Here is a 17065-nt window from a genome sequence, read left to right on the forward strand (position 1 = left end):
ACCACCTAAGGTATTGCTAATAAAGTCTGCCTGCTGATGAACCCGATGACAAAGCAGTAAAGTGGTAAAAAATGTCTAATTACCACTGTAAAGCGCAATATGGCATCACTTGTATCTTTCTGATGGAGTTGGGGGGGGGGGCGACGGGACACAGTGGTTTTCTATGAAGGGCTTGGATACATGTCATTTCACCAAAGGGATGTCTGGTAGTTGAACTTTATCTTCAAGAGATACTTCATGTTGATCTGTGCTACATCATAGACAATGTACCTGGAGGAGCAGTGGTTAAGGTAAACAGATGTGACTAACATGATGAAAATAAAGAGATCCAAGGTTAGACAATTCCATAATATCACTGTTCCTGAAGAAACCTGGGAACTGTTAAATAAGGCAGTTTTAACAAAGACAATTTAAAAAAAAAGAAGTCTGGTTTGACTTATTCTGAGTGGAGCAAATGATAAACAGTAAATTCACACTGGGTTATGTTATGGAATTATTACTTCAGATATATAGAGGACTTTTCTCATAGCTTGTCTGTAGTGGCTGTAATTCAAGATGATATCAAGCCATCCTCAATAATGATATGATACATCATGTATCATTGATGATGAGGAAGACAATAAAAAAGTGTTTTTTTTATGACCAGCTCTTCATATGTTCCTGTTTGTCAATGATGGATTATGAGGCCAAATAGGAGAAGAGTAGAGCTTTTTAACAAAATTATTCTCATGTTCAGAGATCTAAAAGAAAAAGCAATACAAGGATACTCGTTGTATAGTAGACTTGTGTCATCTATGTTGGTGTGGACTCCTTTTCCCAGAGGCACTTGCACCCCATTCAGAGTTAAGGTGGCACTTGGATCTGGCGCAGTTCTGCCCAAACCTGGCAAGAAAATAACCGGTTGATGAAAGAAAGCTTGGTAAATGAAGAAGACAGCTGAACTGTATTATATTGCTGCAATAAAACAAAAATATACATGTTGCTTTAAGTATGTTTTTCTTTTATTACAAGAATATATTTTGTTTTAATCAAGTACACCATTAATGCCAACTCAAATTACTTCCTTACTGACATTAAATCAGTAGTTTATGGCAAAAGGAGTAATTTAAACTCACAGTTCTCAAGAATCAGTTCACAGACAGGACAGATACACATATTTAGCATCTCACCTTTAACACTGTGCTTGCCCTTTGGTAATTTTGTAATGTGAGAGGCCTTCTTCAGTTCGTGCCTGCATTCAAACCAAATATCATGGTGCAATGATTTCACATAATAAAAATAGCATGAAGAAATTTTATGTTTACTAAAAAACAAACTATTACTCACATGTTGCCTAGAGCAACCTCTGCCAGCAGAATCAGGCCTACAGGGTCTGATTGGGAGGTGTGACAGTAGTTTGCACTCTTGGATACCATATCAGCAAAGTAGACACCTTTGCCAAACATGTAACCAGTCTGCAGGGAAACCAAAAAGTTAATCAGCTGAGAGATGCAGGATAAAGTGAAATGAAAGACGTTGCAATGTTAAATATTTTTCAAATGGCAGAACAACTTTTCCCACTAGCTTGAACTCAACCTGGTGCAAAAACAAACACCCACCACTGGAGCCTCTGGAGGTGCAATACGGAGACCCTGAGACAGAATACCAGCATAGTTGGTGGTGCGAGATCCATGCCACAGTAACTGCCGATTGTGCAGCTCCTCAAAGGGACGGTACCGCTGGTGTTCTCCCTCTCTGGCTATTTTAAAGATCTAAATGAAATGGAAAAGGTGCAAGAAGGTAAACTGACAAATGTACCCATTGAAAACAGGTATATAAGAGAAACAGTTCCTGTAAATAAAGATGTTTTTAGGTCATGTAAAAAACAATTTACATGACATAAACCTGAGATGATGCTGTGCTGTTGTAAAGTGGTGCTTTACAAATAAAGCTAAACTGAATTGATAAAACAAGACAGGTTTAAAACCGTTAATTTAACTGATGACTTACTTCTTGCACTTCCAGCGTGTATGTGTTGTGTGTAGCAGCGTGAGTGTTCTTAACGTATTGCACAATGACTTCAGCCTCCTCTGTAGCCTTGTCAACAACCTGTAAAACAGTATATACATTACAAACTGTTTATTAACATAATCTTTGATAGAGATTTTGTCAGAATTGTATGCTCCTTACCTCAATTCTTGTTTCGAGTTTCTCATAGTTGATGTCAATGGGATCGTTCTCATTGTCCTGAGCGCCTCCTCTCAGCAAGCTGTACGCCACTTCAATATCCAACAGGTTGTCCAGCATTTGAACTTTGGCCTAGACAGTAAAGTTTGAGAAACATTTTGGCATAGAATGTGAAGAAAAAAAAAAAAAAAAAAGTATTTGGGTGAACCTCTGTTGATTAGGTGCTCAACAGTACCTGGTACCACTGTTACTACCAAATAGAAAACCTTACAGTGTCAAACAGAGTAGATCCTAAAGGTAAAGGTACAATATGTCTCATTTAAAGCAAGATGACACTATACAATATTTGTGCACTTACTTGAATGTAATCCAGGTTATTCAGTAGTGGAGGTTTCTTCATGCCGAAGTCATGAGGTATCAAGGTGTAAAAGCGATTGGAGAGATCCAGGATCTGTGCTTCAGGCACACAATCTGACACAGCCTATAATAAAACATGATTTATATCTTATAAGAGTTGCAGAGTAAGAGCAAAAATCTGATGGAACTATTTAAACAAAATAACGAGCTGTTCCAATTTCATTCTGACCGAAGTAGCAGCTATGTTTACAAACAGCCAAATATACCAGTTGCAATCAGTTTGAAAGCTCCTTAAGGAATTAAAGTGATCCATGTTTACACTTTTTTCTGAATGAACAGTTTCAAACCAAAAGGATTTCATTCAGTTTCACAGGTATAGAATATTTCTTTTCTTAAAATGATCATGGTATCATGTAAACACTGAATCAGAGGGTTGTCAGGTGGTGTTCTTAGAGCGCCTGTTCTGACTAGACGTATACGTGCAACGAGTGACGTTTTCTCACTTGGGAAGATTGCAACAAACAAATCCACCAACAAATCCACCAAACAGCAGCAGAAAGCTTGTTTTTATCTCAAACTCTGTGTCTACACTTATCTCTTTATTTGCAGTCGGAGCACGAGTATGAAGCAGCTGCTGGAAAGTACTGCAAAAACCACAAAAACTGCAACGATGAGTTTGTAGACCTCTCTATATTTAAAAAATTCTGTGATGTAAACATCTTTCTGTGCATGTCAGGCTGGACCATTCTGCTTAAATGTTAGTGCATGAACACATCAGATCAGAACTGATGCATTCCCATGTAAACAGGTTCCATGAAATTTTAAATCGGGATGATTTCTAACCGAATGGGGTAAAAGTCTTCATGTAAACGTGGCTAGAGATAATGACCAATAAAAATATAAACAATTCATTTATATCAACCTCAGCATACAATAAATGTTGTCCAACATGTGCTGTAATGCATAAAAAGTGGTAGGGTAATTTTAAAAAGGTGTTATCACACAGTTTGTGCCACTGTTTACATTACAATCAGCTCTGTCTGCAGCTGATGTAGTTGAGACTGCAGAGAGCTGGAATGTTTTTATGCATTAGCTTAAAGTTTTTACAGAATAAGGCAAAAATGAGTCCAAGCAGGGAGAAGAAGAACCCTACTGAGCGGCATTATGAATAACCAACCTGCTGAACTTCAGTGAGGAGTGCGTAGGCACTCTGGATTTGCCTCTTACTCAGCTTGCCAAGAGGCATCTTCTGAAGGTCAATCTGAGGACAAATAAAATGAGCACATCAATATTTAAAATCAGTATTAAAACACTCATGTGCAGAAAAGGTGAAACAGTATAATTGTTATTCTACTTAATAAACTAAGACTTAAAAAAAAAAACTGAGATGGTAATGACATTGTTTCTTTGAACTTGTTTTCTTTATAAGACTAAAGAAATTTATTCTGACAGAAAAATAAAAAACATTCAAAGAAAAAAACAAACTCCATATTTTTTAAATAAAATATCACCCAATACAACATCAACAAAACAAAATTTACGTGAAAATCAGATCAAGGATTGGTTTGATCAAAGCTTTAAGTGGCCATTGGTCAAGTTTTTTTCTATTTATTTACTTTTTTCAAATGACAGAAAACCCAGAAATGTGATGTAAGAAATTAAAAAAAAAGGTCATTTTTGAAAAAACAAATTTTACAAAGCAAGTTCAATAAAAGCAGCCAACATGTGCAGAGAAACAGGAAGTAGCTACCTTTTACTCATGTTACAAAAGTCTTTCCATAAAAAAATAAACAAATAAAAGGAACAGAAAGAAATCTAAATCTAAAGAAGCACACTAAACACAAACACAAGTCTTACCTCAAACTCTACCATGGCCTTTTTCATGCTCTCTACATCAAAAATCATCTTGATCAGCTCCTGGACTGGTTTGGCCAGTTTAGACTTGGTGCCAGCAGAAGCCGTCAGCCGCTTCACTGCCTCTTCGTCCTGCAGAAAAAAAATGTAATCTTAGTTAGTCACGTGACTTACGAGTTATATGCTTCTGGCCAGGGTTTGTGAAAGGTGTGTGTACCTGTCCATAGTCAATTTCTAGTGGGTAGAACTTGTTGGGATATTTGGTAAAGTTGGAGGAGCCCCATTCATTTCCTGTTTTCTCCTTGTAAACAGACAGGAAACTGTCCAGTGCAGAGTTCTTGTCGTGGAACTTGTCCAACTTGTTGCCTCCAATGGTGGTACCCACTCTGCCCCATGACCTGAACACCCAGTACCTACAAGTGCATGACAGATGGAAGGATATATGAGTTAGTGTGAGGATATGGATAACTCTCCAGTCACTGAGAGCAATAATTAGAAAAAGTTAGCCAGTTTGATGTGTAGATATAAACTAATGGGCTACAACAAAACGCGATGAGATTACCGTTTCTGTACATCATCCTCCAGCAGCTGGAGTTTATAATACGAGTTTGTTCCTCTCACTATGTCTACAAGACCCAGTGTAGCACTGTACATCTTCCCACCCTGCTCCAGGACGTGGGCACTGTTCTCCAGACCTGCAAAAATCGAGAGCATTCATTCAAGTCAGGGGAGATGTACTGGACAAATAGAACAATTTCAGTCCAGGGATTTAATGGGTACCCGAGTCTGGATCCACTGCAGCTCCACCTTTAACTGTGAGCTTCATTTTCTTGGATTTGCTACCACCTGTAAAAGTTTGGGTTAAATCATCTAATTTCCATTCAAATGGAACACAGTATTAAAATAACTTTAACAAATAACCACGGTAGCAAGGTGTCCTTTACCTTCCTCCTCTTTCACCTTCCCAGTGCTCTTAGCAGGCAGTGCTCCAGACTTGGAGGCCTGAGCTTCGACTTTAACCTCTGCACCCCAGGGTGAGATGGCGTGGAGTGAGACCAGTTCCTGAAGAGCTTTGCCTGACGACTTGATATCTGTGAGAAAATCCTCAGAGACCACACGCACACCAACATCCCTTACTTCCTCCATCTTCTTACTCATCTTCTCCACCTCCTCTGAAAACATGACAACAAGAAGAGTTAGCAACTATGATAACTTGCACATTTCTTTTTCAGTGTCCCTCTCTGGCTCAAGTGTTTATTCAGGTTTAATCAAACTGCTGCTCACTCTTAGTGCTGAGGCAGAGAGAGGCCTTAGTGGCTGTGCCAGTTATCTTTCCACCCAACTCCTCCACAGCAACTTTCAGATCATCTTTGTTCTTGGTCAGCTTGCCAACAGTCAGCAGTTTCATACCGGTAAGAGGCTTGTCTAAAGCAGAAATTTAAAAAAGAATAAGATCAATGTCAACATTAAGAGCAATACTACACTTGTATAGATTTTACTGGACACATATGGACTGTAAATATATTAAAAGACCCATTTCTCTCACCTGGAGGTGCCGTCTCAGGCAGTTGCTTCGTCAGAGCACTGGATGCACTTGCCAAAGGTTCAGCTTTGACTGCTGTCACCGATTGGGCGGGAGCTTCTTTGGGGTAAACCCTATCCTGCCGCTTGAACTTGAATTTTTTCAGAAAAGGGACTTCATGAAATTCCTGTAAAGACATCAAGAGACAGAATCAAATGTAACCAAAATCAAAGCACACAGTAGCTACGACTTCAGCCGCTGAGTGTTTCTGCCTACATGCTGCTCACTGATTATTACTGGAATCCCACGCTAGCTGTTTCCACACCGTCTGATCCATTGAAAGTATATGACTCTAAACTATTCAGTTACTTTTATTTCTTTGGTTTTTGAGCAAATTAATGAAGAAATGAAGCCAAGAACTGGCCATGATCCAAAATATGTGCAGATAAAGTGCTGTATGAAAAGATCAAAACAACCATTAATGAAATGAGATGGCTCACCTTTGGTATAACCCAGTCTTTGCGTGCAGGTCTTGTGGTTTTGAACACACACTTGGTCCATGCTGAAATGTCCCCTTTACAGTAATAAGCATCACCCTTAAACACCAACTGGCCTGTGCACTCCTTGCAGGCCTCAAGAGCACCAAAGGCCATGCCATCAGCCAGGCTGTCAACCACCTGTGTTTAAACAGTGCATTTAGACTAACAGAAAACTGTAACTCTTATTTATTTGGATAAAGTAGCAAATATATATATATATATATATATATATATAAAAAAGGGGGGTTAAAAATAAATCAAATTTAACTTGGTGACTACATTTACTTTTATATACCCTCAAACAAATCTGTTTACATGAGTTTGTCACCATGGAGCTGATATGAATATGAAAAGTCTTCTTTGGTATAATTAAATCTTAGATATTGAAAAATAGTGTGTTTCCCGTTTAGCTGAATGTTGTGTCAACGACATTACAAGTGTACATAGAAAGAAAAAGAGAGTAGAGTCTTCTTTACATTGGACTCTCCAGATGGGACTTCCTGGCCATTTGCAATCAGCAGCTCCTTCATGTCGTTGGTAGAACAGTGTTTCTTCAGCTTGTCCTTGATTCCCCAGATCAGCTGGCTTTGATTCTGTACGCATTAAGTCATAAAACAGAGAAATAAATTAGGTGGACACTAAAGATTACAAAAGTTTATTCCAATATGTCAAACACACTAAATTTGAAGAGAAGCTCTGTGAAATGTAAATAAAACAACTCCCCCAAAAGGTCCAGCATGTCCTCCATTCCCAAATGCTTGTCGACTGAAAGCGGATGCTATAAAGTGGAAACGCGACCATAATCAAGCATTTTTAGATGTTTGGCTGCAATCCAATTCAAAATGGGCTCATACTCATATTTTCTTTTTTATAAAATATCTCACATTAACCATCGGATGCATGAATTATTAAAATTAAAAAAAAAAAATAAAATAACACGTCAGATTTTTTCACATGCAATATTTTATCCCTACAGACGTATAGACACTTCTCTGTCTTTATCATGTGACTTTTTATTTAGTTTATGTATATATTCTATAGAAATATTCATAAAATAATATATTGTCATATTTATAAGATAGAAATATTTTATATAAATAGGCTAGTATAATTTTCTTGTCCTGTTTATCACCAAGGTGAAGTTGGTAATTACATGTATGTGTATATATGAATTTTTATATTGTTTGCTTATTCTTCAGTGAGTGGCAGTGTGTCAGGTGACTCTCCTAATGTGCACTGAAGTGGCAAAATTGCAAACATACCCTCATCACTTATGATTATACTAGAAAACAGCCTTTAAATAAGTGTCCACTGTAGTGAGCAGGATGCATCAAAGGAATAAATAACTGCTGTTTTTTCCTTCAGCCATCGTTGGACAATGTCATTGCTTAACCACAGTTTTATCCAGGATCCTAATAATTTTGTCATGAAGTGGTTTTTAAGTACCTTCAACTGTTCTTCAAGTTTTTTATTTTCATCCTCTTCCTCTTTCTTTTGTTTCTTTGATACTCCATCCACCTCATCAGTTTTACGCTTCCTGTGAGAGCAAACAAGTTTAGTTGCAAACTTTAGACTATAGACAAACAGGGGGGGAAAAAAACATCTACTTTAACCTCCTAAATGAGACTCAAAGGGACACGAGTTGATAGTTATTAGGAGGAAAATAAGATGGATTTTGACACCTTCCTTCATTAAATAAACCCATCAGGGTTTCATCCGATAACGGACACGCACAAACACAAGCTAGTACATGTCTACAATCCCGGGTGGCGGCAATGACACTATGCCCTCTGCCCTGACAAGAAACCCCCCCCAGTGACCACTGACACACAGTTAATGAACATCCAGAAGCTCTGTCTGATCCATTTCCATACTGACGGAAAAACAACAAAAACAAGTCAAAGCTCCCTGGTCAGACAGCAGCTGGCATCAAGAGGGACTAATGTGGACGTATAAAAGATCACCTGACAGACCTGTTCAGGTAGAGGTGTGTTAATGTCGGGCTTTCAGGATGGCTGCTGTTCAGACAACACTGATCACGTTCTTATTGTAAATGCATTTACCAGCAGATCCATGCTGCTGTAGATCGGTGAGTAATTTTACTGCTGCATTTCATCACCACGCCGAATCCAGCTTCACCTGAACGCTGCTTCTCTTTGTAGGACATCGATGGAGAACGCCGCAGCATCACCGAGCTGGCACACTTTCCAACAAGCTGCAAACTCCTCTTTCTTACGACGTCCCCTGAATGTTACAGCTTCTCCTGCACCCCAATCTCCTGATGTGGCGTCTTCCCCCAACGCGCCATACATGGCAGCTGAGCTTGTCATTGCCTTTCTCTCCGCTACGGGCAACTTACTGGTCTGTGCCGCTGTGGGTCTCAACCGCAAATTACGAACCGTCACCAACTACTTCCTGGTGTCGCTTGCAGTTGCCGATATCTGTGTGGGCCTCATCGCCATCCCCTGTGCCATCCTAACGGATGTCGGGTTACCGCGTAACAACCTCTACCTGTGTTTGCTCATGCTCAGTGTTTTGATCATGTTCACACAGAGCTCCATCTTCAGCCTGCTGGCAGTGGCTGTGGAACGCTACATCGCCATCTTCATGCCTTTCCGTTACCAGATCCTGATGACGTCTCGCAACGCCGCGCTGGTGATCCTCACCACGTGGCTTCTGGCCTTTCTCATCGGGCTCGTACCTCTGATGGGCTGGCACAAAACACCCCCTGATTCTGGTTATTGCTTCTTTGTCCTGGTGGTGGACATGACTTACATGGTCTACTTCAACTTCTTTGCTTGCGTGCTCACGCCCCTGCTCGTCATGTTCCTCATCTACGCCCGTATCTTTGTCACGGTCAAGCAGCAAGTGCGGCGTATCGCATCAGAGCAGCAGCGCAGGGCTGCAGCCAGCGTTCGCAGGGAGATGAAGATGGCCATGTCGCTCTTTCTCGTTCTTTTCCTCTTCACTGTCTGCTGGATCCCGCTTCATATAATTAACTGCTTCCTGCTGCTGTGCCCGCGCTGCTCTGTGCCCTTCGAGCTGCTGCTCACCGCCATCATCCTGTCTCACGCGAACTCTGCCGTCAACCCCTTCCTATACGCATACACCATGACAGCTTTCCGGGACACATTCAAGGCGATTTTCTTGTGCTGCAGGGCAATGGGAGACAGAGAGGCGGCAAACAGAACTAACAGTGGTGAAGAAACTAATGCCAGGCCTGAACAAGATAGTTACCCGTGAGCAGGGTAAACCTGAAGAACGTTTTCTCTGAACACTTTAAAACCGTCATTGTCTCACCCTTCAGACTTAAAAGCAGGGAGCCTCTTTTTAAGCTCTTCCATGTCTTCTGCCCGCAGGGCATTGAATCCCTTCAGCTGGGCAGCGCTGAATTCCGGCCTGAAGACCAGCTCCTCCCTGCGGCTCACAAAACATCCCGTGTGATACCAGCGGTCAATCAGACCTAGCTGAGGCTTCTCGGGGTCCACGGCTTTCTTGGACACACGAATTTGATCCTAGAAGCCAGGTGATGGCAGACACGTCAAATATTGATGTAAAACTAAATAAACTGATTCAACTGTAGTTGAATTAGATAAAAAGTTTTCCTGTGTGACAAGCGAAGGGATGACAAACCTTTTCTATTTTTTGCTCGCAGCCTTTACATGTGCTGCGGTTTGACTTGGCGTACTCCACTGCAAAGTCATTCAGTGTCTTTTCTCCTTTAGCTGTGCCCTTCTGGTCACCCTTTCCTGCAAAACAGAAATCCAGCATCTCAATTCAACCCATTATTCACGAAGGAAAAAGTGAAAAGAAATACTCTTGAACAAGATGGAAACTGCCATTACGTGTATATTTACATTGTATATCTTTGTTGCTAGTCTATAATGAATATCGCTCCACTTTGTGTAACAAGATTAAGTTTATCTAGTCACTATCAGGGTATTTATTACGATTTTTAATTAGTTTGCTTAAGTTTGTTTGCTGATTATAAAAACCCAGCAGCTTGAAAAGACTGAGAACGAATTAAATCTGCCCGGTAACATGAACAAACTGCTCAGAGATTAACAAGCCACAGATTTATTATTAAACACCGACCTCCTCCAGCGGCTCCACCACTTTCAATAGCCTTTTTTACTTTTTCCTGATCATCCCAACGGAGATCAGAGAAGCCGGTGATGTCAGCAGTAGACTGGGCCGATGCTCGCTGCCAGAAGCAGGAGAAGTGGTGCCAGTGAGGGACCTTCCCATCAAACATGGGCGACTGGAAGACAAAAAACACATGTGTGTACATTATACTCAGTAAAGCAGCAGTAAACATGGCCATACTTGCCCATATTACTTCTGAGCAAGTTAAACAAAATGGTGAGAGATGTTTGGTTTCTTTAAATTTAAACTGTTTATTTCAAGATTTTAACAGAATAATGAGTCATATTTACACAAACTGAAATGAATTAAACTTTTTCACGTTAAATGGCATTTCTGCCTTTAGGTTGTGTTAATTCCTGGAATAAAAGTGATCAATTTGTTAAAATCCTGCTGATTTCTGCAAAGAGCAGTAACACAGGATGACTGGCCTTTACAGGGAAAAGCCAAGTAACTGCAAACCTTGAACAGCTGCACATGCCGTGAATAAGGAGGCTGACTTTGAGCAGGCTCATTATCTCTCTGTGGGGTGCAGCAGATTGCAAAGACTGCCAGAGATGTTGAGATTTTCTTCCCTGTGATTGATGCTTCTCCTTATATAATGCTCACTGTTGCAAACTGAATATATATCTATATATGCATCACACAGTGTCAGTTCTAACTTTCGTGAGAAGCACGATGCACGACTGGGACAATTCATCTTTAGGAAGAGACTCAGCGCTTCTTTGTGAGCAAGATTCCGCAGAAAATGTCAGCCATTTAAATGCTAACTAGGGCCTAACTTGGCACAATTGAAACCACTTTAAAACCTTACAATTTTTTCTCTAAAGTCATCCCAAGTTGGTTCTACATATGAGGACGGCATGCCACAAGAGTCGGAAATATGCACTTTTTAATAAGCTTGCTAGTTCCTTGGATAACGTGCTCCAGACGTGGCTACCTTACCTGCACCATGATGGCCATCCTTAGCGAGTCTTTAGCGATGTTTTCTTTGCATTTCTTGCATGACGCACGGCCGCTTTTAGCGTATTCCGCCCTGTATAACTTGTCCTCTTGGGAGTCTGCCATAATTTGTTAGTATATAGGCAAATAGAATCCAGCAAGTGTGAGGCAAACTTTCTACCAGTGTTAGGAAGACACAACAATCACAGACAGACCCAGCGAAGCCCGCGTGCCTGGACGGCACCAAAGACCGATCAGGCAAACGAAGAGCTCTCACTCTGATGCTGTTTTCTAGCACCAACAATAGAACTTCACGAGCAAGGAAACGCCTGGGAAACCGAGATTTTCTTTCTTTCTTACCTTCTTATAAACAGTTTCTGTTGACAACAAATTAGAAAGCTTCTTTTACTCCTGTGATAAAATAACTCCAAATTCTTCATGTGATTTAGGTTTATTCTGTTGAGCCATCAGTTCTACTGACAAATGGATAGCATTTTTCATACATTTCTGTTCTGATTTTTTAACATTATGCTCCTATTTGTAGCCATTCTCTGTCTCTTCTTGATCATTTAATTAAATTATTGTGATTGTATAGAATCTCATTTGCATCACTTTTTGTCTCATTTAGGTTATTTTCCTGTAAAAAAAAAATCACATCCTGCATCTGGTCATCCCCCACGTCTATCCGCATGAAATCATTTGTGACATTTTTAGCAGTTTAATGTCTCATTTTTATTAAATTTTCATATCTCTTTAGTAATTATGTGGTGAATGTTGTGGTAGCTTTACATCCCCATCGCATGCCCACATTCACTTAGGTTATTGTGTGGTTTTCTGCATGGTTAGTTCATATATCTTCATGATTGTTTTTAATATAAGTAGTTCACTATCCTCTCCCTGAGCCGTCACCTTATCGTGGTGGAGGGGTTTGTGCGTCCCGAAGATCCTAGCAGCTATGTTGTCGGCGGCTTTATGCCCCTGGTAGGGTCACCCATGGCAAACAGGTGTCTAGGGGAGGGACCAGACCAAGCACGGCTCATAGACCCCTATGATGACGACCAACCTGGGCATGAATGTTCCCTTGCCCGGACGCGGGTTACCGGGACCCCCCTCTGGAGCCAGGCCTGGAGGCGGGGTACGAGAGCGAGCATCTGGTGGCCGGGCCTTCGCCCATGGGGCCCATCTCAGGCTCAGCCCGAAAGGGTTACATGGGCCCCGCCTCCCGTGGGCTCACCATCTGCGGGAGGAGCCGTAGGGGTCGGGTGCAATGTGAGCTGGGCGGCAGCAAGGGGCGGGGACCCTGGCGGTCCGATCCCCGGCTGCAGACGCTGGCTCTAGGGACGTGGAACGTCACTTCTCCTGCCGGGGAAGGAGCCTGAGCTTGTGCGCGAGGTTGAGCGGTTCCGACTAGATATAGTTGGACTCACCTCGACGCATGGCTTGGGCTCTGGAACCAGTACCCTCGAGAGGGGCTGGACCTTCTTCCACTCTGGAGTTGCTCATGGTGAGAGGCGCCGAGCAGGTGTGGGCATTCTCATCAGCCCCCAGCTTGGTGCCTGCACGTTGGGGTTTACCCCGGTGGATGAAAGGGTAGTTTCCCTCCGCCTCCGGGTGGGGGGACGAGTCCTGACTGTTGTCTGTGCTTATGCACCGAACAGCAGTTCAGAGTACCCACCCTTTCTGGGGTCCTTGGAGGGAGTGCTGGAGGGTGCTCCTTCTGGGGACTCCATTGTTCTGCTGGGGGACTTCAATGCTCACGTGGGCAATGACAGTGAGACCTGGAGGGGAGTGATTGGGAGGCATGGTCCCCCCCCTCTGAACCCAAATGGTGTTTTGTTATTGGACTCTGTGCTCGTCATGGATTGTCTATAACGAACACCATGTTCCAGCATAAGAGTGTCCATATGTACACCTGGCATCAGGATTCCCTGGGCCGCAGTTCAATGATCGACTTTGTAGTCGTATCGGCGGACCTGCGGCCACATGCCTTGGACACTCGGGTGAAGAGGGGGGCGGAGCTGTCAACTGATCACCACCTGGTGGTGAGTTGGCTCAGATGGTGGGGGAGGAAGCCGGTCAGAGCTGGCAGGCCCAAACGTGTTGTGAGGGTCTGCTGGGAACGTCTGGCTGAGTCCCCTGTCAGAGCGAGCTTCAACTCCCACCTTCAGCAGAGCTTCGAACATGTCCCGGGTGAGGCGGGGGACATTGAGTCCGAATGGGCTGTGTTCCGTGCCTCTATTGCTGAGGCGGCCAGCCGGAGCTGTGGCTGCAAGGTCGTTGGTGCCTGTCGTGGCGGTAATCCCAGGACTCGTTGGTGGACACCAGCAGTGAGGGATGCCGTCAAGCTGAAGAAGGAGTCCTATCGAGCCTTCTTGGCCTGTGGGACTCTGGAGGCAGCTGATGGATACCGGCGGGATAAGCGGCATGCGGCTTCGGCCGTTGCCGAGGCAAAAACTCGGGCATGGGAGGAGTTTGGCGAGGCCATGGAGAAAGACTTCCGGACGGCTTCGAGGAGATTCTGGTCCACCATCCGGCGGCTCAGGGGGGGGAAGCAGTGCTCCATCAATACTGTGTACAGTGGAGATGGGGTGCTGCTGACCTCAACTCGGGACGTTGTGGGTCGGTGGAGGGAATACTTCGAAGACCTCCTCAATCCTACCAACACGTCTTCCCATGAGGGAGCAGAGCTGGTGGACTCAGGGGTGGACTCTCCTATCTCTGGGGCTGAAGTTGCTGAGGTGGTCAAAAAGCTCCTTGGCGGCAAGGCCCCGGGGGTGGATGAGATCCGCCCGGAGTTCCTTAAGGCTCTGGATGCTATGGGGCTGTCCTGGCTGACACGCCTCTGCAGCATCGCGTGGACATAGGGGGCAGTACCGCTGGATTGGCAGACTGGGGTGGTGGTCCCCCTTTTTAAGAAGGGGGACCGGAGGGTGTGTTCCAATTACAGGGGAATCACACTCCTCAGCGTCCCTGGTAAGGTCTATTCAGGGGTCCTGGAGAGGAGGGTCCGCCGGATAGTCGAATCCCGGATTGAGGAGGAGCAGTGTGGTTTTCGTCCTGGTCGCGGAACAGTGGACCAGCTCTATACCCTCTCTGGGGTCCTGGGGGGGGCATGGGAGTTTGCCCAACCAGTCTACATGTGCTTTGTGGACCTGGAGAAGGCATTCGACCGTGTCCCCCGGGGGCTCCTGTGGGGGGTACTCCGGGAGTATGGGGTACCGGACCCCCTTGTACGAGCTGTCCGGTCCCTGTACGACAGGTGTCAGAGCTTGGTCCGCATTGCCGGTAGTAAGTCGGATTCGTTTCCGGTGAGGCTGCCCTTTATCACCGATTCTGTTCATAACTTTTATGGACAGAATTTCTAGGCGCAGCCGAGGGGTTGAGGGGATCCGACTTGGTGGCCTCAGGATTGGGTCCCTGCTTTTTGCAGATGACGTGGTCCTGTTGGCTTCATCTGGTCGTGATCTCCAGCTCTCGCTTGAGCGATTCACCGCCGAGTGTGAAGCGGCTGGGATGAGAATCAGCACCTCAAAATCTGAGACCATGGTCCTCAGCCGGAATAGGGTGGATTGCCCTCTCCGGGTCGGGAGTCAGGTCCTGCCTCAAGTGGAGGAGTTTAAATATCTCGGGGTCTTGTTCACGAGTGAGGGAAGGATGGAGCGTGAGATCGACAGACGGATCGGTGCGGCGTCTGCAGTAATGCGGGCTCTGCGCCGGTCTGTCGTGGTGAAGAAGGAGCTGAGCCAGAAGGCGAAGCTCTCGATTTATCAGTCGATCTACGTTCCTACCCTCACCTATGGTCATGAGCTGTGGGTCGTGACCGAAAGAACGAGATCTCGTATACAGGCGGCTGAAATGAGTTTCCTCCGCAGGGTGGCCGGGCTCTCCCTTAGAGATAGGGTGAGGAGCTCAGTCATCCGGGAGGGGCTCAGAGTAGAGCCGCTGCTCCTTCGCATCGAGAGGAACCAGTTGAGGTGGCTCGGGCATCTGGTCAGGATGCCTCCTGGACGCCTCCCTGGTGAGGTGTTCCAGGCACGTCCCTCGGGGAGGAGACCCCGGGGAAGACCCAGGACACGCTGGAGGGATTACATCTCTCGGCTGGCCTGGGAACGCCTCGGGATCCCCCCCGCAGAGTTGGCAAATGTGGCTGGGGAGAGGGAAGTCTGGGCTTCCCTGCTTAGGCTGCTGCCCCCGCGACCCGACCCCGGATAAGCGGCAGAAGATGGATGGATGGATGGATAGTTCACTATAATAGTTTGTATTTAATTTATGTTGTTTTAATCATTGATGGATGTTGTTCATTTTATCTTTTTGGTGGGGATTTTGTGTACATTTATTTATTTTGCGTCAAATTTAAGTTGTTTTGCATTTTCTGGTTATTTTGTGCTACACTGCCTTTTTGTCATGTTATCTTACTGTTGCAATATTTGTTTCAGGGGCCACCTGATTTATGATTCAGTTTGTCTGTTGAGCAGTCTATCCGTCTTCTGTCAATATTATTTTGAATTTGTTTAGAAAAAGGGTAAAAAGAAAGAACTGAGAATGTTTTATAATTCCAAAAATATAAAAAAAGCTAAGTGACTCATCTTACAAAATAGAGGATCATTGAACCAGCCTGTAAAATATCACAGAACACCCGCGCGAGCGGCAGTCAAAATAATGGAGTGAAGAGAAATCGTCCTCACTGTGACACACAAGGGTCTTTCAGTTTATTCTGAGGGAAGTTGATTAGAAAAAACTACTTTTCACAGTTTTTTTTTCCTTATTTATTTGCAGGCCTTACCCCACCCCATCCCCTCTTCCACCCACGTTTTGATGCTCATAAAAAAAGCTCTTTTGTTACAGTTGTGATCTTCTGCTGAAAGACAAACTCACGATGTCTCTGATATGAAAGTAATAAATTACTTTGCCTGAGAAAACTGCTTTAGAAGAGCAATTATCTTTTAGTTTCATGACCGTGAATATGGCCTGTGGTAAAATGTTCAGTTTTTCTTGTAAGAATACCACACTAATCACGTGATCATATCATATACTTCACTGCTTTTATTGGTAGAAATCACACATTGTCCATTTTTTCTCAAAAAAAAAAATGTATAAAAAAAGTTAAAACAACAATTACTATAAAACAAACTGTACAATTTTCAATTTTGCTGACACAAACATTCAGTGACACATTTTGTGAAAGTGGGAGCTGATAAACACCCTATTTGTCATTAAAAGTTGAGGAACATGACAGACTTTCCACCTTGTTAACACGCTTATATTTTGATCATCCAGTACAAAGTAACAACATAATTGAACAACTGCCATTTACAACTGCAGAGAGGCCTACTTAGGACTTTGCTGTATTTTCTTGAAGTTACACACTTGGTAGTTATAAAATGATAAATGCTAATTTGCTTCAAGCCTATAATGTGAGCTATTATAAGATCAACAAAAACCAACACTGTCGTTTGGTTCAAGGAGGCGAGTGGCATTGGAGCCGATGACATTTACAGCCTTAACATATACAAGGATGAGTAGTATTTACAATATGAAACCA

General features: G+C 43.6%; 2 protein-coding genes across 2 annotated transcripts in view; one reads left to right on the forward strand and one right to left on the reverse strand.

Annotated features, from left to right (window-relative positions):
- The window catches only part of parp1 (poly (ADP-ribose) polymerase 1), a 12163-nt gene extending 465 nt beyond the window's left edge, over nucleotides 1-11698 (reverse strand). The window contains exons 1-23 of the mRNA XM_079255333.1: nucleotides 11527-11698; nucleotides 10534-10699; nucleotides 10072-10187; nucleotides 9739-9953; nucleotides 7885-7975; nucleotides 6915-7031; nucleotides 6400-6576; nucleotides 5924-6086; nucleotides 5662-5802; nucleotides 5322-5549; nucleotides 5158-5223; nucleotides 4940-5072; nucleotides 4595-4790; nucleotides 4381-4509; nucleotides 3701-3784; nucleotides 2525-2647; nucleotides 2170-2298; nucleotides 1990-2088; nucleotides 1599-1751; nucleotides 1327-1454; nucleotides 1170-1231; nucleotides 768-882; nucleotides 1-270 (exon numbers count right to left, since the gene is read on the reverse strand). The exon at nucleotides 1-270 is cut by the window's left edge and continues 465 nt beyond it. Coding sequence (XP_079111459.1) covers nucleotides 189-270; nucleotides 768-882; nucleotides 1170-1231; nucleotides 1327-1454; nucleotides 1599-1751; nucleotides 1990-2088; nucleotides 2170-2298; nucleotides 2525-2647; nucleotides 3701-3784; nucleotides 4381-4509; nucleotides 4595-4790; nucleotides 4940-5072; nucleotides 5158-5223; nucleotides 5322-5549; nucleotides 5662-5802; nucleotides 5924-6086; nucleotides 6400-6576; nucleotides 6915-7031; nucleotides 7885-7975; nucleotides 9739-9953; nucleotides 10072-10187; nucleotides 10534-10699; nucleotides 11527-11649 — 3036 coding nt within the window. The 5' untranslated portion in view covers nucleotides 11650-11698 and the 3' untranslated portion in view covers nucleotides 1-188. The remainder of the gene's footprint in view (nucleotides 271-767; nucleotides 883-1169; nucleotides 1232-1326; nucleotides 1455-1598; nucleotides 1752-1989; nucleotides 2089-2169; nucleotides 2299-2524; nucleotides 2648-3700; nucleotides 3785-4380; nucleotides 4510-4594; nucleotides 4791-4939; nucleotides 5073-5157; nucleotides 5224-5321; nucleotides 5550-5661; nucleotides 5803-5923; nucleotides 6087-6399; nucleotides 6577-6914; nucleotides 7032-7884; nucleotides 7976-9738; nucleotides 9954-10071; nucleotides 10188-10533; nucleotides 10700-11526) is intronic.
- adorb1a (adenosine receptor B1a) lies at nucleotides 8608-9681 on the forward strand (the record flags this gene model as incomplete). The annotated part of the gene is made up of 1 exon (XM_079255669.1): nucleotides 8608-9681. The coding sequence occupies one exon, from the start codon at nucleotides 8608-8610 to the stop codon at nucleotides 9679-9681; it is 1074 nt and encodes a 357-aa protein (XP_079111795.1).
- Nucleotides 11699-17065: the final 5367 nt, after the last annotated feature.

This window comes from Telmatherina bonti (genome assembly GCF_933228915.1).
Source record: "Telmatherina bonti genome assembly, chromosome: 16".
NCBI lineage: Eukaryota > Metazoa > Chordata > Actinopteri > Atheriniformes > Telmatherinidae > Telmatherina > Telmatherina bonti.